This window comes from Ptychodera flava, chromosome 5 (genome assembly GCF_041260155.1).
Source record: "Ptychodera flava strain L36383 chromosome 5, AS_Pfla_20210202, whole genome shotgun sequence".
Classification (NCBI taxonomy): Eukaryota; Metazoa; Hemichordata; class Enteropneusta; family Ptychoderidae; genus Ptychodera; species Ptychodera flava.
Genome location: NC_091932.1, coordinates 365877 through 390320, shown reverse-complemented (window position 1 = coordinate 390320; position 24444 = coordinate 365877). Strand labels below are relative to the sequence as shown.

Below are 24444 nucleotides of genomic sequence, written 5' to 3'. Positions count from 1 at the left end.
TTGAAAGAAATTGACCAGGGCATGTCTGAGATATCTGCGTGAACGGACGGACGGACGCACGCATGCACCGACGGACATGACCCAATCTATGAGTCCCCCCAGACTTCGTCCGTACCGTGGGGACTAACAAACTTTCTTCGTGTCATTGATAGCCTTGATTTTCTTTGGATATTGAATGGACACATTTATTAAAGACATCACTTTAGCTTGTCATTGATAGTGAAATGATTTTTTGCAGAAACTTGATCGGTCCAGCCAAGTACACATGCTTACTCATAACAGCTGGACTGCGATGATCACAACATTGTTTTGTGATATTCTGATACAAAATTAAAATAATTATATTAATATGTCGCATTGACTATAAAGTTGCAAATGTTTCCTTGGGTGTTGAAACATGTTAGCATAGTGTACGTGTTACAAATCAACACACCAAACAGCAATGTTCATGTAAGAACAACCTGCTTGATTTCCGTGGACCGACTTTCTGGTCCACCCATCACACTGTTATGTCTGTTTCCCCTCTAGCTTCCGAAAATTCTCAGTACATTTACAAATTCAGTCTCAAAAGTTTTGAGTACATTTCAAAATTGATTGTATTTATTAAATTGTCAGTTATTAACAAATTCCTTTTGTATGCCAATACAGCTCATCTCAGAACCGGACATACTACAAGATTTGGCAACACCCTGACAATTAAATAATCTTCAACAGCACTGATTTACATTGACAAATTATTCTATGTGAAGTAATTCTTCAATTGCAGATACTATGACAGAAGAGTTCAGCACTGCCAAGATATGAGTATAGCACACTGAATTTTGAACCACAGTTATGAAAATGACTGAACTGTGTCACAATAAGTTTCTTTTTATTAAATTAAATCAATCGTTTCATTTTTTTCTAAGATTGTAGAGACTAAGGGTTAAGGATATTAGTAACTTTAAACCAGGAAAAAATACCAATAAGTGGAAAGGACCAAAAGAAATCAACTTATTTATTTCTTTACATATTACAAAACCAGAAAGTAACACATAATTCTAATTTAAGTGATTTAAGGCTACTTTTACAAGTTTACTTGTCAATGTTTGATGATGGAAAGAAACACAAAATATAACTAACTTAAACAATAATTATAAAAAACCACGAATAAACCTCAAAAGCAACAAAATTCCAAGCATAACATTACATGGCATGATGATGGTTCAGAATGTTCATTTAGGGCCTACAAAGTTCACTCAAAACGTACTTAGAAAACGATAGTATTTTGACAGCTGTTACCTCGGCTACTTACTAAAAGTCTGTTGAAAAAGAGTACTAAATATCGTTGTTTTTCAGGTCAACAAGTGATTGAATCAAAAACATGTGTCATGAAACAGTAAAACAACAACTGATAAATAAGTAACTTTTCTCAAGAGTAACTTGAAACACCTCGCCTGAAAGAAAATTTCATCCCGTTTCACAGAAACTGACTGCGTATAAATTGCTCACACGTACGTAGTCGTCCAAAACATTGATTGTTCACTTTTTAGCTGCATTATTCACATGCCAACATATTTTTATTTTGAAGATAAATGATTGAATTTCTCATTATTTTATTTCGTTTGTTAATGAAAAGTCATTTTAATGTTTTTAAATGCTTTAAAAATTTCAAAACCCGCTAAAAAGCGACTATTTGGCCAAAATTCAAACGAAAAACACAAAAACCAAGCTCGAATCATGGGTTATTTCTGTATGAATACTCTCAGCCTCTACTCTCGCCGATGCACGATTTTTGCACCGAAATTTTTCACTCATTTTCGTTGGTATGACTTTGAAACTCCAGGAAGCGATTGAGAAGAAAGGGTTAACTTGAATTATTGAGGTTTTTGCTGATAATTTGCCAAATTAAATGAGAAAAAACACTACGAAAATTTCCACACGCTTACACACTGAGTGTTTCAGAGGCCTTTCATGTTCGTGTGGTACAACATGTGATCATGGAGGTAGTAGGAGACTGAGGTTTCTTGCACGGTCGCGCCAATGAAATGGGAAGCTGAAATTTTCGCTAGTAATTTTGCAAACGAAGTCGTAAATCCACTCAAAACTTCGTATTTTTTTTTAACATATTAGAAACCCATGAGGAACGTAATTCATTCTCTCCTGCACAGTAAAAAGGAGATTGAAATGACATGCATGTCAGACAAAGACCAAACGCACGCAAGATGTCCGTCCACATCCACCAATCTCGTAATTTACACTGACAGAACAAAAACAATTTGATCGAGCATGGACGTTCTAACATAAATGCATCATTGTCTATCGCATTTTCATGTAAGCCAATACACTCACACGTACGCTCTAAGTTCAATTATAATGTCAATTAAACACGATACTGTTTTCGCTGATACTGTGATAGTGTGTGTGTAGCGTGAATGGTATGCTATAGTCGTTAGATAACACTGATCACGTGGTGTGACAAAATAGTTTTACGGAAGTTGTGATCACGTGGTGTGACAAAATAGTTTTACCGAAGTTGTTGACGGAAATGATGTCAATTTTGCCTCTCCCAACTCTATAAGCTTCCTCAGTTACGTAACTTTGTCGCTAAAAATCAGAACTATAGCTCTATTATTAAGCCCAGAATTAGGTATGTGCATAATTAACACAGGAAGTGGCTGGTCATGTGACATTTTGTCGAAAAACTTTGCTCCCATAGATTTCTCTATGTACCATAAACACATTGAAGTTGATAGCCAGTTAGAGTGAAATCCGATCAAGCTGCAAAAGTTAATTAGCCAAGGTATTGTGTATCAGCGATTTTTACGACATTAACAGCTGGGCTTGATGTGGTCTTGTTTATATCTTTAATCAGCTACACCTCTCAGTTACACATCACACCAGGGCCACTCCACTGTACCCAGACAGAGAAACATAAACAAATAACTACACTTTGCAATGTCATGTATCTTTCTTTTTTATTTGTGATGAACAAATGAGCTTAAAAGTTCAGGAAGGTTTTGAAATTTTCGCTTGTCCAGTCTCAGTGAATCTACATATTAAACAATTTTGGGAATTCCTGACAATGGGACACAATGATAAGTTATCTGTTGCTTACAACGGTCTAATCATTGCAATCCTAGTTCTTACAGATGAATCGAATCATGAAATACTGTAAGGGAACATTCTCATCACAGTATACCCAAAAAACAGAACGAAAGAGAAAGTACTAGAGCTGTTACAACTTTAAAAATACCTTAAAGCTAAAAATAGAAATAATAGTGAAAAATTTGTCTAAATGGTATAAATGAAATGAGCTACAAGTAATAGAACACATCATAATCATGTTTGCAAGTGTTTCAGTGAAAAGGATGCCTTGTAACAAACTGTCTTTTTTTACGTTTCATTAGAATCGTTATGTTGAAAAGATTCTTGCAGTGCACCATTGAGTCCAATCAGGAACTCCACGAATACATTTACAAATGTATTTTGAACATGTAAGTTTATATGATGCTGGTCTAGCCGGTCAATTCCCAAAGCTACCTGAACTTTCACGCTCACTTGTTCATCACAAATAAAAATGAAAGATACATGACATTGCAAAGTGTGGTGATTTGTTTATGTTTCTCTGTCTGACATTCATGGAGTGGCCCTGGTGTGTTGTGTAACTGAGAGCATGAAGCTGATTAAAGATGTAAACAAGACCACATCAAGCCCTGCTGTGTTAATGTTGTAAAAATCGCAGATACACATCTACGGAAGCTAGTTGGCCAAATCTTGACAGAAGGAAGTCTTGACAGAAGGAAGTAAAAGTTGACGCCGCCATTTCTAGTTTTCAATTCTAATAGCTCCTCAGTATATAAAACTGAGGAGCTAACAATTGGACAGCATCATCCTGACCCCAGTTTCTCTGACTGGTTTGTTCCCTTCTGATTTTCTGACACAGTGATAGGTACAAAATATTTATATTATGCTGCTATCACTATAGTTATACAACATACTTGCACAGGGAAAGACACTAAGGGTTGCCCGATTGCCCGGGGCAAGTGCAAGTCGCATTCAGGCAAGTGAAACGCCGATGCCACTTGCCTGACGGGACAAGTGAAAAATAGCGTCAATGACACTGTAGCTCCCATCCTGGACTGGTCTAGCGACATTGACCGTTTATCCCTTCCAAAATCACCCTTGAATAAAATGCAGCTCAAATTTGCAACATAATTGCACGCGCTGATGACTACGGAGCGACGAAAAGAGAAGTTGAAGTAGACGACATTTATGAAAATGAGCTCGGAAACCCATGGGCGCGAAAGGGCTCATGGGAGAAGCGTGCGTGACGTCATCGGCGATACAGCACGTTCGTAAGACGACTCTGGAGAGTTCGGACAGCGATATTTCCGACATCGAGTATTACTTTTCCCCGACTGAAATCAAACCATACTAATTTGAACCAAGATATGTAATAATGGGAAAGCATTTCCACACATCGTTCATAATTCCGCGGAGGGAGTCACTGTGCTTGTACAGACCCCAAACTGGATTGGAGACACTGAGTGACTCTGCGATCCTTCAGCGCTACGTTTCTAAAACAGAGTTTTCTTTATCAGTCGCTTAAAATTAATTTTTGGTTCGTGAATGATACGTAAGTCGAGCTTGGCCAGATCTTTAAGGTTGCGAAATCTTCGATATATATCGGAAAATATTTATTCGCAATTTGACAAATGTATAGTGTCGTCTTTTTTCGAAATTGGTGTCGAAGTCAGATCTACAAAGTGATGAAATCTCCGATATAATGGATATTTGCCCGCTATTTAAAACAAAAGTATCGTCTATATTGTTGTAAAGAATGTATTTCATACAAGACCAGCCAAACTCTCGATGATGTCCGATATGTCCTCTGTTCAAGTCCCGATCGCCAAGTAAAAATGTATTACATGTAAAGAATGTAATTCGTGCAAGGCGCTCCCAACTCACGGTGATATCCGATCGGCCCTCTCGACGAAGTTCCGATTGTAGTGTATGAAAGTTCGTGTGGAAATTTAATGAAAAAAAATCCTTTACATGTAAAAAATGTATTTCGTGCATGAATAATTCTAATAATGTAAAACATACAGTATTCTTGACTATCGGCCACGGATGCTATGAACTAAGAGTCGGACAGAGGTGGTCGGGTGGTCAGAACTGTTAGGCACGTGGTGAAATCTCCGATATACATGGGATATTTACCCACATTTTGACAAAGTATCGTCTAGTATCAGAGTTAATGTCCAAAGTCGCCGATATTTATCGGATAAATATCTGTGATTTCGCAGACCCAGCGTGCCGACACCACACAGTGCACGTAAATCTAGTATCGTCTGGTATCGATATCGATATTAGCCAAGGAGTCCCGGCGCAATTGATATTTATTGGGTAAATATAATATCGGCGATTTCTCAGACCCGGCGTGCCGATCGAGACACATCATTCTCGACCGCGGGCCATCGGGTACTTGCGGATTCTTACGTCATTTTTGCGTCATAGCCGTTGGAAGTTTGAATTTTTCAACCACCAAAGAAATATTCAAAGTTTCAATATACATAAATGACATAACTTTTAGTTCTGCTTTTTTCCACACAATTTCTGTATCATTCGCTCTTCTGTATCGTCTGATCTCTCATTCACCTCATTCGCCGTATGTGTTTCACCTACTGACGTCACTCCGCGGTCGAGAATAGGCAAGAAGTCATTCCAGTATCTTGTTGTAATATCAATATTACCAGGTATAGTCACGAAATTGCCTATATTTAGCGGGTATATAAGGGCGATTTCGCAGATCCGGGCTATCGAGATGAGAGACGCTTTGTGTAGTTTCGTCTTTGGATTTTAGAGTCTCGAAATCGCCAATATTAACATTTATCTGGTTAAAACCGGTGATAGTAGGCTGACTCAGCATGTCAAGATGACCGCATTGTGTAGTATAGTCTTGTATAGGTATCAGAGTTCCGAAATCCCTTATAAAACAATCATCCTGAAAGAAGTAGAACATAACTTTGTATCTTTTGAGATTTTAAAACTCGCCCGACTTTCTTTAGTCACTGTCTTCGAAAAAGCAGTTCTGTGGGAAGACGATAAAAGCTGACTCCGTTTGTTCTTCCTTGAGTGATTTTTGCACTCAACTGAACAACAGTTAATCATTTTTTATGCAACTGAGCATTAAAGAGTCGTAACGTGCAGAACTGCACTCCTGCAGTCATAGACTCCAATGCTTTGGTAAGCGGTCACACACGTTCGTGTATCACTGATGACGTCACGCACGCTTCTCCCATGAGCCCTTTCGCGCCCATGGGATTCCGAGCTTATTTCCATAAATGTCGTCTACTTCAATGTCTCTTTTCGTCGCTCCGTAGTCGGCGGCGCGTGCAATTATGTTGCAAATTTGAGCTGCATTTTATTCAAGGGTGATTTTGGAAGGGATAAACGGTCAATGTCGCTGGACTTAGGTTTCCCTTTAAGGCTGCTAATGCAATGAAGATAGGTTGGTCATGTCATAGGCCCTTTAACTGTAAACAAATTTTATTCAATATATAAACACTCAACAGTATAAAAAAATCAAGCAGGTAGTATTTTGTAGGTATTCGAGGTCATCTTTGGAAACATGCATATCGACTTCTATAGCAATGGGACAAACAGATCCTAAATGCATAAGCAAATGTCAACAACAAAAAATAGACAGAGAAGGCTTGATAAAAGAAAAGGTGGGAGTGGTAAAAAAAATGTACAAGGGATCTGGTAAAAAAGTAATGTTACCTCATCAATATTCTAGACCCGACCCCCTCCTGAATATCAAATATTCCATCCTTTGGTATTACATAACGCCAGATAACAGGAAATATATTTACAACCTTGGGGAGTTTTTAATTACAATGGATGAGTGTTATCATTCTAATGTAAACAGCACTTAAGTTAGTTACAGATAGTGAAATGCCTTCCACTGTGGGCAGTGATTACAACATCTGATATTATCCTGGATCCAAATTTCTCATCAGTTCTTGTATGTCTTACATAGAGTAGTTGCAAAAATTAATCCGCAATGAAAAAATTTACCTCAGCTTTGTTTTCTCAATCAAATTTTCCTACAAATTGATACCAAATATGACAAAATTATGTTCACAGCCTTCGAAACTGTCTCATAGTATATCCTGGGTTGGTGTAGGTCATTTAAGGTCACAAACTGAGAAAATTACCTGAACTATACAAATATGGGGGGTTCCCATCACTTTGAGCAGAAAATTTATCTAATAACATCCCTAGGGACTTTATACCAAATTACAAAGCTATCAAACAAGTTATTTTGAGAACAAGTTTTCTTGACCAAAAATGACAATATTGTCTTAAAAATACAAATTTGTATATTTCAGGACAATTTCCACATATCTAACTATTGTCATCTCTGTACATCTGTGTACCAAATATAAAAGCTGCCTGTCCAGGGGTTTTAAAAAGAAAATACTGTTTAGGATTTTTTGACCAAAAATGACAAAATTGCTCCAAAATAGTAATTTTCCAAATTTTGTCATAATTTCAACAAATTAGAAGAGAAACACCTGCGCAAAGATCCAACCCAAATTTGAAAGCGATTGGGCTGGCAGTTTCAGAGAAGAATTTTTACTGAAAATGAGAAAAATCACCAAAAAATTCAGCAAAAAATACAAAATTAAAGATATCTTCACAATATTCATAAAACTGTTTAAGGTTCACCTAAGGTACTTGCACACAAATTTTCAAAGCAATCAAAACAGGGGTTCTAGAGTTATTAATTCTTGACCATTTTCACATTTTGTAAGCTCATTTGCATAATTTTGGCAATGCAGACTTCATTTGAACAAAATCCCATCTATAGCCCAGGATGCATCCTCACACCAAATACCAAGCTGAAACGTGCAGTGGTTTGCGTGTTTTTGATGTTGACGGACATACTGTACATACGTACGTACATACATACACAGATACATACATACTGTCTCGGGACCTCCAGTGTCCCATTGTTGTGTAATATATAACAAGTGTGCCATGAGCTTCGATGGATACACTAATATCAAATAGCCATAGCTGTAAACTGGCACAAAATGGTTTGATCCATGCAGAAGCTTGCATAGGGAGATCGAATGGAGATAGCAGAGCAGGCACAGTGTATGTTTTCTGACCAAAGTACCTCGGAGTTTTCCAAGGGATATTGGAAGATTGGAGGGAAAGTGATAGGGGCTTATCAAAGTTGGTCTGCGGTTCATTTGTGTGCTGTTGTAGGAGTCCTTTGTTCTCTCACTGAACGGATTGCTCACACCATACACGTTTTTTATCCAAATGCAAAACAAAGTCCCGAAGTAGCGAATTCCAGCCATTTTCAAACCACACTGTTTGTCAGTGGGGTAAACAATATTCGCCAAAATTACATTTCCAGGCTAATAGACTATGTTTTACGAAATCACACATCCTTATCACAAAATAAAACAATCTTTGTCTTTAAATCAATGCGCCAGTAAACAGGTCCAGCAGCTAGTTATGTCATCAAGTCTGTAATGTTAAGGGTCATAACAAATGTGAGAAATCTAAAACATTAAATATGTTGTTTTTTATCAATTTTATCACCAAAAGCGCATGAAAATCTCTGATACTTTGAATCAGCCATCCTGCATATTTCTAACATTCATCAAAACCTCATTTCTGTTCCACAACTCATTAAATAGTCCACAATGCAGGATTGGTGTACATTCCAAAACTACATATATGAAAGACCCCTAAATCAATTAGTTAAAAGGGGGGTTAGAAATTTCCCCAAAATATCTAACCGCTGCTCCATTTGGCTCCATTTTTCAGAATCGGAACCTTGGAACCGGTCTGAATATCTGTGCAGTCTGTTCAGCGGTTTTTGACTTTTTGTCGTTTACGAAAAATGGACACTGTCTGACACCGGTTGAAGCTAACCCTATATCACAACTTCCAGTTGTGATAATGACCTATGGTCATTATGTTAAAAAATACCGCCAATGGCGCTTGGACATAATGACCGCCTAGTATTATCGGCATTTATCAACAACCCCACTCACTGTGAATTAGACAGACCACGAAGTCAATGAGCAATATATAGCTGAAAGACTATTTTTCACATTGCAATTTTAAGCCCATTTTTATGAGAAAAGAGACATGTATATGTATATGGAGAAAAAAGCAGAAGACATATTTGTAAATTGTTTGTTAAGTGACAATTATGCATCTCTTGAAATTTTGTGGTTATAAGGTATAACAGTAGTGTAAGAATAATGAGGTTAGAATAAGTTAGTAAAGCTAAGTTGACAGTAATTAAGATTACAAAATTATACACTAAGCTGAGGAAATCTGAATGAAATAAATGTTGAAAAGTAGCAAAGTTATGGTCATCTTTTGTCTAATACCTTGTGTAAGTTCATGAACTTTACATAAATCTTGCTATAGATTTGTTGCTAACGGGCAATAACTGTGTTTCAGATCATTTGAGAGCAATCCATCCATGACAGGTTTAAATTGTAATATACTTCTATTTAAAGGAGAGAAACTTCTCAAATAATTTTTTTTCCCTGTAATTTCCTGTGAGAACACATGGACAGATGCTCAGGACTCTATGCTGGTGCTACCTTGATAACTAACCTACAACTTGTAATGGCATTGTCTAACCTGTTTACCCCAATTTCCTGTAGACAGGTCCACACTCACCATTGATAACAATGGGTTTGGGCCATACCATGGTAGTGAAAGACTGTAACATGTGAGGTCGTGGATACTTAATCTCTGGAATGTCAAAGTCTGTATATTGACTCAAGGATGTTTACTTAACAAATGCCTAGGGTCATCTCAAAAGTGAGAATCTAAACTATGAAATATGTTTTTTTTTTAATTGCTTTTGATGCCCAAAAGAGCATAGAAATCTCTTATAGTTCGAATCAGCCATCCTGCATATATCTAACATTCATCAAAACCTCATTTCTGTTCCACAACTCATAAACAGTCCACAATGCAGGATTGGTGTACATTCCAAAACTACATATATGAAAGACCCCTAAAATCAATTAGTTAAAAAGGGGGGTTAGAAATTTCCCAAAACTATATAAACGCCGCTCCATTTGGCTCCATTTTTCGGAATCGGAACCTTGGAACCAGTCTGAATATCGGTACCAAATATCAACGCAGTCTGTTCAGCAGTTTTTGACTTTTTGTCGTTTACGGAAATGGACGACATCTAACACCGGTTGAAACTACCCCTATATCACAACTTCCAGTTGTGATAAAAATGAGATTTTTTACGGAATTTTGGCTATTTCTCGATTACAAACATGGATTTTGAAAAATGATCAACATTGGATTGTCATGCAACTAAATACGATTCCAACGATATACTGCTTGCCTATGTTGACCCCAAAATCAAGGGAGGAGATAGAGTTTGAAAACGGACAGTCACATCGGAATGAAAAATGTACTTTGCCATGTTATAATATTGCTTTTGTATGCACATGCACTGTACTCAGGCTTACGCTCGCTTGTGCCGGGATTAAAATCGTACAAGACACGGCGCTGAAACAAATACAAATGACATGGCTGTATCTGTGTATTGTGTACCGGTATGTAATTTCTCGATCGCGCGAAATATGAACCAATGTTCATTTTTGAACGGTCCTTGAACTGTAGAGACTAGAACAGATAGGAACGTGGCTTTGCATTGCCAACTGTTGACAAAACCTTTTTGTTACGACGCGTTTATAGGGTTGCAAGTCTTCTGCCGGGGACCGGCTGATGTAAACAACACTGGCCGTACGTAAAACTACAAAGGCGCTACGCAGTACGCTATCAGTACATACATGTTACTGCACGCTCACAGGATACTGAAGTGTTTACAGAACTTTCACGATCGCTTGTTGAAAATTGCGGTCTATTAAACGTTCACAACCGGCGTCAACAGCTTTGCTGGTTTAGAAGGGGTGTCGATTCAGTGCAGCTTGTGTTCGCCGAAATGTGTTTCTGTCACCGCGTAGCCGCAGAGCTGACATTGACAAGTAACTCGGCAATACATGCTATCAATGTATCAGACATCGCCGCATTTGTGCTAAAAGTTGCATCCTTATATCTACTGAAACCACAAAAACCGTGTCGTACATGTCTCTGGCCGATGATAAATACATATACCCGGTATGTGTATACAAGAAAAACTTTCCACTGTCAGTCTAAATATTTTGAGGCGATTGCAACGCGCTGGTGACTGTAGCTGCATGTACTCAACTAATGTATCGTGTTTCTATGGGTGCATACGCGTAATGGGGATAACGCATATGTAACTGGCAGGCCGATCTCTATATACCAAAAATCAGACCTCTAGTTCTATTGGCTCACTCAAAATTAGATATGTACATAATTAATGAGGTACAATATGTGGCGTCATAAGGTGTCCCATCATACTATACATGAAGGATGTAGCACTTGTGGTTACTGAGTTATGGACAAATACATATATTTGAGGTGAAAGGTCACTGAGGTCACGTGACATTTTGTCAAAAAAATTGTATTGCTAAGTTATCCCTATATACCAAAAATCAGACCTCTAGCTCTATTGGCTCGCTCAAAATTATAACAAGGCACAATATGTGGCATCATAAGGTCTCCCATCATACCAGATATGAAGGGTGTGGCACTTGTGGTTACTGAGTGATGGACAAATATGTATATTTGAGGTCAAAGGTCACCGAGGTTACGTGATATTTTGTCAAAAGAATTGTATTGCTAAGTTATCCCTATATACCAAAAATCAGACCTCTAGCTCTATTGGCTTGCTTAAAATTAGATATGTGCATAATTAATGACGTACAATATGTGGCGTCAAAAGGTGTCCCATCATACCATTTATGAAGGGTGTAGCACTTGTGGTTACTGAGTTATGGACAAATATGTATATTTGAGGTCAAAGGTCACTGAGGTCACATGACATTTTGTGAAAATATCTGAGATATCTGCGTGAATGGAGGGACATGACCCAATCTATAAGCCCCCTGGACTTCATCCATGGGGCTAAAAACTGTGTCACTGCATCCTTTTTGCAATATGTTACGATGAGAAATTAAATTGTTATTTTACTTGGCCTTATACATGGGATTCTGTGCAGAACTGACTTATACATGGGAGTCTATGGAGAAATGCCTTATACATGGGAGTCTATGGAGGTGTAAACTAAAAAGTCCTCTAACACGGCCAAATTTGATCGCATTGTGAAACAAATCGACTTGCATCTGTATGAGGTAGGGTACTATCCTTGTGCAAAGTTTGAAAGAAATTGACCAGGACATGTCTGAGAAATCTGCGTGAACGGACGCACGCACGCAAGGACATGACCCAATCTATAAGTCCCCCCGTACTTCATCCGTGGGGACCAATAATATGATAAAGGTTTTGAAATAAAGTGTGTGAAATAAAAAATCACTGATTTTGCTTTTCGAACCACATAATTTTACTGGGCAAGTGGTTTTCCCATTAGGGCAAGTGAACTTAACGCCCCACTTGCCCGAAGGGCAAGTGGATAAAAAAATAAGTGTCTTTCCCTGTTGCATTTTGTTCACAGTAGAACTGAGTTTTACATGTAAGATAACTTTCTCGTAAACTGTAAATTCTGGCTTCGGGCAGCTCAAACGTCGCAATACTACATATTTTTGATATGATACGGAGTGACTTGCAGTTGCATACATATGCAATATGCAGTGACAGTCAATGTAATTCATAGTATAAGAGTCAAGCATAGTGATGTTGACAATTACATGCATGCCAGTGCACGATTTCAAGTAGCCACAAGGAAATTCTGATGGTCTTTTAGTGGAAATATATGTTACAACAATGAAACAAACAACATTAGTTATCGTGACCTTGCTAAAGTGCAATCTCGGATCATGTATGATCTTATGATCATGCCAAATTGCAATATCGGATTTTGCAGTGATTCTGAAGTGCCCGTACTTCCTAAGTAAATTGGTCAACATATAAGCACACACTGTCTTTAGCGATCAAAGTCAACAATGATGTCAAAATCAACGCACAACTGACGAAATAACCAAAAATAAGCAATAGAAAACTTAAAGTTATCACTGTGTCGAAGGACAGTACATCATCATAACACGATGCTAACTAGTTATGTGTGCATGCGCATACTGAGTGTGCCCTCGCTCTCACCCTGCTCTGTACTACGGGCCACCGATGGAATTGCCTCGGTAGAACTTACAGTTTTGCCGCTAAAAGAAATGGCTTCGCCGGTACCGTGTGAGTACCAAGGCCATCATTCTTCAGTCGATTGAAGGAGCGCTTCATGCCAAAAAATACAGGACAGACACAAAAGTACCATCACTGTCAACTTCGTATTCACAAGACATCATCAAATACACGCTAAAAACTGTACAACGTCAAAATTCACACCAGACTGAGAAACAAGATAGCGATGGGTTGATTTTTCAAAGTCCTTGGAAAACAATGCTAACTTGTTATATGCGCATGCGCGTATTAAGGGGAGATCCGTTTGATTTCTGAGGAGGGTATGGAGGAAGTGTGTATGGGAGCAATTCTTTTTCCGAGTCGGAGTGAGGAAAAATTGAAAATAGTGGTTTTCAATAAAAAGCTAAAAAAGTGACTTTAAAATGATTCAATCAAAAAAAGAAAAAAGACCGTCTGAGATACATGCCTACGTGGCCATCTGACCAAATTTTAGAAAAAGTTACTGAAGCGTTTCTGAGATATCTGCGTCCACGGCATACGGCCCACTATGTTGGGCATATTGGGCCGCACCATCACATTAGTACAGGACCCAAAGGACTAAAAAGCATTCAGCTTGTCAAGGTGAGTCTGTGCTCTCGCTGTCGCTCGTAACGTTCGTAAATTACGAACAAAAATGAAAATTTACGAAAAAAAATACATGCCCGATCGGCCATTTACGAACAATTTTGTTATTTTTGAAGCCTGATTTTCGGTCAAGATTATGAATTCCGGGGAAATACTGTCATATCTCGTCTTTCAAAAACTACTCTGCCCCTATCATCGGCGCATCGAGAATGGTAATAGCTTTGGACTTTGACCTGTGCTAACATGAGCATGCGCGAAAAGGTTTCAAGATCCCCGGGTCGTGTACTCAGATACTGGTGTGCCATGCATTACGGTAGTTTCGAGATACCCAAACACTCACATGCTGTCAACTTTCCGAATGGACGGTTGAAGCGGATCGAGGGAAGCGGGCAGTTACAAATGCTTCAGATAGATAGTATCCTCAGCTGGGAAAGAAAGTTGGGCATAAATACGGCACCTGATATGAAAAAATTGGAAACAATGAAACCGCCGAGAAGAGATCAAGACACTGAGTCAGCCGGAAAGACAGTCGAACTGCAGTCCGGACCGCGCATGGTTGAACGATGTACCGTACCGCAAAGTGTTTGTCTGTGCATGGAGGTGGAAACGAGCCGGAAATCTTAGCCGGAAATCTTAGTTGTCATAGATTGGTCATTTGACGATCTGCAGATTGATTTTTTTTTTCAGTGAACTTGCCAATTTTAATAGGTTTCCTTCAAAATATTTTACAAGAAACTGTCTCAGCAAATGTTATGAATACTGATAGTTTTCTTAGATGATCCAAAGACAATGCTGTGCACAGTCCCAAGACGAAAACGTTTATCCAGACAAAAAATAATGACGATCATCTGCAGCGTTTTAAAAGTATAACTGTCTCTAAGAAAACATTAGCAGGATCACCAGTCTCAGTTTGCGTACTTAAATTTGCTGTTATAATGAGACAAAATTTGTGCGAAACCACAGACTGCCAAATGTTCTGATCAGTGGTTGTTTTAAAAGAATTTTAGAGATGAACATGGCATAATGACTGCAGCTACCAAGAGGCACCACCTAACACCTATGGATGACATGCATACTTTCAAAGTAACAGAGCTTTCCAAATATGAAAAACTGGGCAGAGATTTTCTAGCATCTAAAACTTGTGCAAACACTGATAATATTAATGACCACTTCATATATTAATATATATAATCATAAAGCACTGACTACACACACAAAGGGAGTTACACTTTGTGTCACAATATACTTGAAAATGTTATGTTGTGTAATAAAGATCGATTAATTGAATAACATTCATGGGCCGGTTGACCAAAATGACACACTTTATTGAAACAAGGAAGAAGTTTCAATGTTACAAGCACTCATGACCCATGATGTACTGTGTTATTTAATGGATCTTTTGAAAATGTGTATCAAAATATGAGTGTTCATTGTCAAAAAAAAACTAAAAAGGAATTTTTCACTTTCCTTTGTCTATAATGAAATCATTCATCATTTCTATACCCTTAACATCATTTATTGAGTACCAGAAGTGCTTGTTGAAAATGGGCGGGCTCAGCATTACATAATTTGTGCTTACTAATTTATTTTGAACCAAATTCGTAAATTTACTAACAATTTCGAAAGGCCAGGGAGAGCACAGTGAGTACGTATGTCATATCTACCGGTACAGCTATCCATGCTATCCTAGCTACAGGGGATAGAGTCATACGGATTCCTGAAACAGGTTGAGTGATTACTCCTGCACACCTACCTGAATAGTCACATGGTTGGAATAAAGTATTGGTATTACTGAAGAATGTGTTTTCAAATACGAATTTGGAGCCAAAGTGGGATATTTTGCAAATGTTACAAAGAGTTTTGAAAGGAACTTAGTTCACTAAGGCCAAATCATCTAAATACATACCATACAGTATTCTTGACTGTCATACTTTCATCAAAAAAGAATCATACATATACAGTTCATACCTTATCCAAGTGTTCAAAGAGTGGTTTGACAGCTGCATTGTACGCCTCTTGTGTTGTAGCAAAACCACAGCGATAGACCCCATTATTAATGTATCTGGAAAGTAAAGTGGATTCCTTCTGATTGACTGTATGATGAAATTAAACGTTTTTAGTATACCTTATCCTTTCTTCTGTGGCATGGCAACAACAGCTATCATTAAAGGCAATAATTTGGAATGAAGCAAAATATTAGATGATTTACTGTAGGTTCATATAAAAGAACACGTGGCAGTGTCTTTTGTAACATTCATGACATGTTATTTCAATACCTACACTCAATGTTTGGCTTTACGATTATTTACAGAAATTGTAAAGAAGTTTCTGTCCACTAGTATATACCCTTCAATCAACATCTATGACAGTTTTTAATTCTGAGCAGACTCACTCTGAAATGTTGTCATTACTCTGACTGACAAAATTTTACTGAGTCTGAAAGTAGCCTGGCCTGCATCACTGCAATGTGAAATGCCTATAGACTGACTACTTGTCAAACACATTCAAGCTCATTGGAGTTTGGATGCTCCGGACAATTCACTGAAGAATAATAATTCTCACAATCACACATTACAGTGAGGTCAAATCTTGACCATTGGTACTATTGAAGAAACATGTTAAAATTATTTTACAAACGGCAACTTCAATGCTTAGCACATGACAGAGTACTGGTAGATACCACTGATGGAAAAAATGTTTTTTTAAAATGTACTCACGGATATACCCAGTCATTTACTTCATCAATTTTTGACTTTAAATGCTCTGGATACAGATTTAACTTCTTCTGGTCTTCAGTTTTACAGAATTCATTAAACTCAGTGTTCAACATACGAATGATTTCACTGGATTCATTGTTGACGATAACCTTTGTCTTCTTATCAAAGAGAACCGGAACTGTATACCTGCCACCATAATCTACAAGTTTGGATGAACATTGAAAATTTTGGAAAAAATGTTTGTAAGGTACTCTTCTTGAAACCTTACTCACTGTACAAGATCATAAAAGCATGTTAACTAAGAATACATGAAGTCATGACCTGTAATTGTGATCAATTTAAAACACAACAACTGATACAATATTGAGCATGATAGACAGTCAAAATTGTTGATAAAGAACAATGTAATGAATAGAATATTGCAGTCTTTAAGTCATTTTTAGGTTTTTCAGAGAAGTTGCAGATCACAACTCGCAGATCAAATTCAATTGAAAGCAAGCTATGTACTCAGTGAATTAACACTTTCAACTATATCTCATGATCTCAAACGTGCCATTTGATTGATATGTACTTCATAAAGTATTATCAGTAATCTTCTAGCTGAATCTTATAGGAGTTTATTCAAACTGCAAAAAAAAATTTATGAAATTCAAACTTTTAAGCTTTAAGCGTGGTAGGAATTGCTATGAAATGACAACAGTATAACAGCTATAAGAGTGATAACACTTACCTGGGACAACATTGAAGTAAATCTCACTTAAATATTTTGCATCATAAACTGGGTCCTTTGTACATTTGGGTTTCTATTTGAAAACAGGAAACAAATACTTCAAATAAGACAGGACTATGTCAGTTTCAAATTTGTTTTCATCAGTTAATCCGAAAGGAAGTCACTTCACAAAATGTAATATCAGCCTACATAGTGGGCCAAACTCATCTCAAAAATATAATTAGTTGAATATTGATGATAAGAAGAGCACAAATATTTCAATAAGTATGAAAAAAACACTATTATAGCAAATCTTACATACTGGTAATGAGACTGAGTGAATGTTTTTGTGTTTCTAGGCCTCTGGCAGGCATGTAGGGCAATTGGCATATACATTCCAGAAAGTCAAGACAGAAGTCATACAATATTTGCATAATGCTTTTAGGAGATTTTAAGTGGTAAAGAGAAGAAAAGAGAATGTGTGACGAAGATTGGTGCAGAATGAAAGAGTGCTTGGGATTTTAATATGCAAGCACGTACCTATAGTGAGGGCTGATAACGGTAACAGAATACAACTAAAAGCAAGGCAGTCCAGGGAATTACAGTACACAGATTACAAATGCCTACATGTACGGTAAAAACGCAACAGATACATACGGGGCGACAACGCACCGAAATGTATATAATTGTAATACAAACATGGGGCCCGGGGTGCACTGACATCCTTTGTACCTCCCTCAGTGAATATGAAGTTTGTCAAAAAAGTCAAATTATTTGGCATGAATGAAAGTTTCTTGAACTAGTTGGTTACTGCTCCAGCATAACAGACAATAAATGTGATTGTCAGGAGCTGAAATATGTAAATTCAAGTGTGGAATCTAAGTATGAGTAGCCTTTGCAAGTGTGAAAGTGAATGAAGACAAGGGACTTGACAGGATGAAAAAATCTAAAACGGAAAATGGTGAAGTTTTGTAATGCAGAAGGGTAGAAAAATTTGGCCACAAACTATTGTACCATAATGGGCAATGGCCAATCTATACCAAATTACTTGCCCTACCTGAACTGAGGGTAGACATGCACACAATAAAAATTGGTGTTTAACTTGATTTTTGGCATTTATTACAAATGTATCTATTGTCTATCACATAGAAAATAAATTTGGATCATTGATTGAAAAACATTTGCTTGGTTCCTATAAAGCTTACATGTACAACTGTACTTTGCCATATGTATACCAGTATGTGGAGCATAGACTGAATCTACAATACATGTCCAATGAAAAAAAAGTTTATTAACTTGTGTGGAGAGACTGTAAGTCAACAGTACATCTTAATCTATGAGACTAAATATAAGTAAGCTTACCCCTCTTCAAGTGTGTGTATAGGCAAAAACCAAATTTAATTTTGAACAAGTCATTGACAATGACACAGTCCCCACTTGTACTTTTAATTACAAGTCCTCTGAGAGGAAACAGTCCTCTTCATTAATTAAGTCTGTGATTAAAATTACTGCAATACAGATGGGGCTTAATGGCCAAAAATGAGTTCCATGGTGGTGAAAACATAAAACCAATGTAAGTCACCATACTAATTACATAAGGTCATTAAAATGAATCAATTAGTACTTAAAGGTCTGGTGAAATGCCCATGTTGCAAAATCACAGAAATACAGTTGATGGTCTATAAAACAGTTACATTCATTTCTTTTTTTGTTTAGTGCGCGTGATTATGAAATATGGCAAAAAGAAAAATGCAATGTGGGCGTGTCCGCCAAGCCTCTCCAGTCGACTTTTTTTGGCTTTCCGAAGTTTGCCTGACGCCGTATCTTATAACGGGAAGTAAAGTATTTCACACCTCCGTAAGCTCCCCACAGGGGGTAACTTCTAGGTTTTCCTCTTACATGATCAGGACAGTATCCTCCTTACATCTTCACTGTGGGAAGATGTTCTTCTTTTGGTGGCTGTGACAGCGGCAAGAACGTACGGCTCAACTGTAAACTTTTTCAAGTTCCCTTCAAATGTTGAGTGTTTGAACCATGTGCTTGTCTCTTCTGGTTCGTACGATCGGCCACGGTCCCTGGGCTGAGCCTGCCTCGCTACACGCTACACAGTTGGGACCGCGATGCAAATAAACTGCATGAACACCAACACTGAATGTTGTGACTGCCATTAAAACGAACAACAACAACACGGAGCACAGTCCCTCTTGACTGTGCGCATGGAGGCCATTTAAATGAAGAACAATAGGGAATACCCGGCCACAAGGACTGCGATGCAAATCGACCGCAACATGGATTAAAATGCACAACACGGAACAACCAGAACGCAATGCAAATCAACTGCAACACTGAACCTTGTGGCCTCGATTAAAATTTGTATGTCTGCTACGTTAAATTTGTCATGAGGGCTCGATTGTGTGCGTCCAAGTTTAAATTCTCATGAGGGCTCGATTGTGTGCGTCCAAGTTTCAATTCTCGCGAGAGCCATTTATGCATGCTGTGGACTAGATTAAATAACGTCAAATCTCTCGCGAGATTGGCTCGATTGCAAATACGTACGACGGAAAGAACGCAATAAGACGGCAGTAGATACAGTTTTGCGAATCACTGAGAGAGAAGCACAGATCAACAAAAGACTAAAAACAGCCACGTTTTTTCTTTATATTTTGCCATATCTTTTAAACAAAAATCAGTTTCGCCACTGTGGTGAATTAGGATCAATTTTTTTTCCGCCACTTCGGATTTAGATTCACATTGACCAACGTGGCGAATGGGCAACGCGAACACCGGTGTTTTGTTAGCGGATACCGGGCAGAGATAAGGCGGCGTGGGACCGCTATTCAATGTAAATGAACACATCTGTGACGTCACGGATGATCAATGTCTTTATACCAACTTTAAATTATACTGGTGGAAATATATCTGAGTTATGGCTCTGTCATTGAAAAAATTCTAACAAAATCGCCGCCACACAGCCGTATTTGATTTTACTGTCTAAAAAATCGACATGCACATGTATGACATTAGTCAATGTCCATGTACCAACTTTGAATAAAATCAGTTGAGACTTGCCAGAGTTATGGCTCTAAACATGAAAAAAACCATAACAAAATGGCCACCATGTGGCTATATTGGATCATATTGTAGAACAAATAGACATACATATGTATAACATAAGTCAATGTCCTTGTATCAACTTTGAATAAATTTGCTTGATACATTTCTGAGTTATGGCTCCATAAATGAAAAAAATTGTAACAAAATGGCAGCACGACGGCCATATTGGATCCTATCACAAAACAAATCAATGTGCATATGCATGACATAGGTCAATGTCCTTGTACCAAGTTTGAATAAAATTGGTGGCGATGTGCCTGAGATTTGGCTAAGGACATGAAAAAATTGGATCATATCATGAAACAAATTGACGTGCATGTGTATGACATAGGTTAATGTCCTTGTACCAACTTTGAATAAAATTGGTTGAAATATGCCTGAGTTATGGCTCTGTACATGTAAAAAATCGTAACAAAATGGCAGCATGGCAGCCATATTGGATCGTATCATGAAACAAATTGACGTGCATGTGTATGACATAGGTTAATGTCCTTGTACCAATTTTGAATAAAATCGGTTGAGATATGCCTGAGTTATGGCTCTGTACATGCAAAAATTGTAATAAAATGGCCGCATGAAGTAATCCTTGTACCAAGTTTTAATGCAATCACTCCAGGCATCTCTGAGATATCTGCGTGAACGGACGGACGGACGCACACACGCACGCACGAACATGACCAAACCTACTGGTATAAGTCCCCCGGCCCAGTCGGTGTCTGTGGGGACTAATAACCAAAAACTTCAGCAAAAATACAAAATTCAAGATATCTTCATGATATACATACAACTGTATAAGGTCCACCTAAGGTACTTACACACTAATTTTCAAAGCAATCAAAACAGTGGTTTTTGAGTTATTTATCTTTGACCATGTTTACATTTTTGAAGCTCACTTGCATAATTTAGGCCATGCAAACTTTATTTTTACAAAATCCCATCTATAAACCAGAATGCATCCATACACAAATACCAAGCTAAAAAGTTGTCATGATTGTTGGCAGTAGCTGAACTTGGACCGAGACTTTGAATGGCTCCGTAGTAATTTCTGTAGACACTTCTGGTCAAGGTTGATGACAGCTGCCGTTGTTGGCCCATTTATAGCTGGTTAGAGTACACGTAGCCTTTCACGCTTGCATCGTTTACATGGCCACTGACATACATAATATGCCATGTGTCAAACCAAGTATCGTCTAGGAGTTTGCAAGCGTATCGAGTTCTGTTTCACCTTTACATCAACGAAGCGAGCCATGCTGTAAACAACGTAGTACTACTAGTGCTGCAGTGTACTGCATGCAGCGTATCGGACAGCCGAGCAGACGGAGTAGACAGAGCCAGACAGAACAGATGACGATTGCATGCAGGAGGACTCAAAAAAAAATTGATAAATCCTACAGTAAGACATTATTATCGATATTGTGCAGCATTATCAAGATTTATCGTTTTCCCTCCTCTTAAAGCGCAGTGGTCGTCGCGCTGCGCATGCTCCTGAGGGGGTCCCCCCTTGTTGACAACATATCCGAGAATGCCGCATGAGGTTACCGGTTGATTATGTTTGCGATATTGCCGCTGATATGGCGGCTGATTTGTCACAAGCATACCAACTTATCAAATCTAACAAGCAATAAAAGGTCAATTAAGGTAGCTTTCCGCCTTTGCGACGACCTATTTTCAAACATGAATCTTGCCATCAAGATATGTACTTCTACCCAAGTATTATATATCACCTGAAAGCTATTTCTATGAATTTTTTTGTTTTATCAAGATAATTAGTGTGCGATGAATTTTTTTGGAAGATCTTAGTGAAAGTGTAAAGAAAATGAGTGGTCTCACGTAAAAAGGTTTAAGTCTGAGAGGAGAGGGGCTATTGTTTAGGTGTTACAAGCAATCGGTCTTCAGAATACTGGCTACAAAACCGCGTCTCAGATTTTTGAAAAAGGCCTTAGTTTTTTCACATCGTTGAGTCAAAGTTTATCCACCGATTAGTCTTACAATGCTGCCTAATTAAGCAGCAATAACTCGACTTTAAAAATCTTCATAAAAAAACTGAGACACGGTTTTGGAGACAACCTACTTGACAAACGTCTGTGAAAATCTGGTGAACTTCCGTTCACGCGTTCTCGAGTTAAACTCTTTTGAACGTGCTGCAATGCGACAAAATGCCGAACTGAGAAAAAGGCGATTTAGTAAATTGGTTCGGGTTTTTCCTTTTGAATGGCAATAAACAATGTACTCAACCGACAAAACACTAAAACCAGATAGTGAAATCAAAGTGTTCAACTTCAACAGTATATTCACTCATTGAAATCAGTGTCAACGGTCGAAATGAGGCTAAAATGGGTGAATTTTGGGAGCGTTGTACTCTTTTTAGAGCGCAATCTACACAGTAGCTGATGAGTAAATAAACTTGGGGAGTGCCAGGGAAGGGATTATGCATAATCTGTTGACTAATCAGTTGTAAGGTTTACATAGAGTATTAACTGTTCGACCTAACTGTCGGAACTGCTACGGCATCTCGATGCCGTCTACACGAGTGCTTGGACTAATTACCTCCATGACAAGCGTACACTACAGTGTAAGTTTATGGCAGCATTCGATTCGACCTCGGAAACGACCCACGGCTGCGGAATGAAAGCGAGCCCGATGAGTGATATAGGGAAAACAATATTGGCTGACAACAAAAATATCTGCGTTTGTATGTGGATGTACATTTGCGGTGTCTGTGATCATGGAGATAAAAAGAACAGCTCCATGAGCTATGTGAGAGGTCAGAAATCGACAGTCTGCGCCCCCAATCTGCGCTAGCGCATTTCAATCTGCGCTATCAATCTGCGCTCCCATTCTGCGCTATCAATCTGCGCTCCCATTCTGCGCTCTCGAACTCTCAGGGTACAGATCATGGAGTGAGTAGAATTCAAAGAATATCCAAGGTAAAAGGGACAACATATTACATTATTGTTTTGAAAACTTGTATTTTTGTCCATTACTTTTTCGATTTTGCTCAAACTGTCTATAGTTAACTTAGTGGTAGATGGTTTGTTGCGTTATATGTGTCCGCACAGTAGGTCAACATAATGTCCCCAAATAAAAGTGCATGGGTGAATGCAAGTGTTTTCACTGGCTAACTTATTTTTCTTACTAAGATCTGCTTTACCTCAGTCAAAAAGATCGGACTAAACAGTTTCCGAATTTTCCGAATCGGCACAACATCTTGCTGAGACACGCGAAGACCGAATTTGACTGTCGTGTCTGTTTTCAAAAATATCTTCGCACAGACGTACGCATGAGCTGTGTTCAGAAAGGTAGAACACTGCGGGACTTAACTGTGGTCACTGAAAAGGTAGAATTGTCATTGTGGAACAAAAAAACTGAATTAAATGTCATCGTTGACGTGTCATTATGTTGAAAATCCAGTTCCAAAATGACTAATAAGTCACCAAAGTATCGGGGAAGTCAACTGCACAACATAACCGATCGGGTATTTCCACATGAGGGAGCGACTTTGCACAATTTTTAGCTACTATAGACTATAGTCTATAGAAGCTATTGGGATGGGTATCCGTCCGGCGTCCGTCGTCAGTCTGTATGTATGTTGATGTATGTATGTATGTATGTATGTATGTATGTATGTATGTCCGTTTGTGAGGCGTCCGTCCACTCAAATATCTTGAGAACCGCAGTACTTACTGATTTGATATTTGTTGTGTAGATGAAAAATATGATTTTGAGAACTATTTTTTTCAATTTTTTGATATTATTGAAATAGGCAAATAAATGCCAAAAAAGGCGTTTTTGGTAAAAATCTTCTTCTTCATAACCTCTGGTCAGACAGCTTTGTTATTTGGTATACAGGTCCCTAGGGACAACGCAACTTAGATTTGTTCAAATTGTGATGAAATATGCAAATGTGTATTTTTAAGGAATTTTTTTTGTCATTTTTGATCAAAATTTGACTTACATTGTATGTAATTCTTGTACTGTATAAACCCTATCATTTCACCTAGAAAAAAATAATTAATATGATTTTAAATAATTGAATTAATTAGGAAATCA

The 24444-nt window shown here is 38.0% G+C and overlaps 1 protein-coding gene across 2 annotated transcripts in view; it reads right to left on the bottom strand.

Annotated features, from left to right (window-relative positions):
- LOC139132394 (glutathionyl-hydroquinone reductase YqjG-like) overlaps nt 1-24444 on the bottom strand; it is an 87479-nt gene that overhangs the window by 5859 nt on the left and 57176 nt on the right. For both annotated transcript variants that reach the window (XM_070698721.1, XM_070698722.1), the window contains exons 3-5: nt 17302-17374; nt 16572-16770; nt 15823-15916 (exon numbers count right to left, since the gene is read on the bottom strand). In XM_070698721.1, the coding sequence (XP_070554822.1) occupies nt 15823-15916; nt 16572-16770; nt 17302-17374 (366 nt within the window). The remainder of the gene's footprint in view (nt 1-15822; nt 15917-16571; nt 16771-17301; nt 17375-24444) is intronic.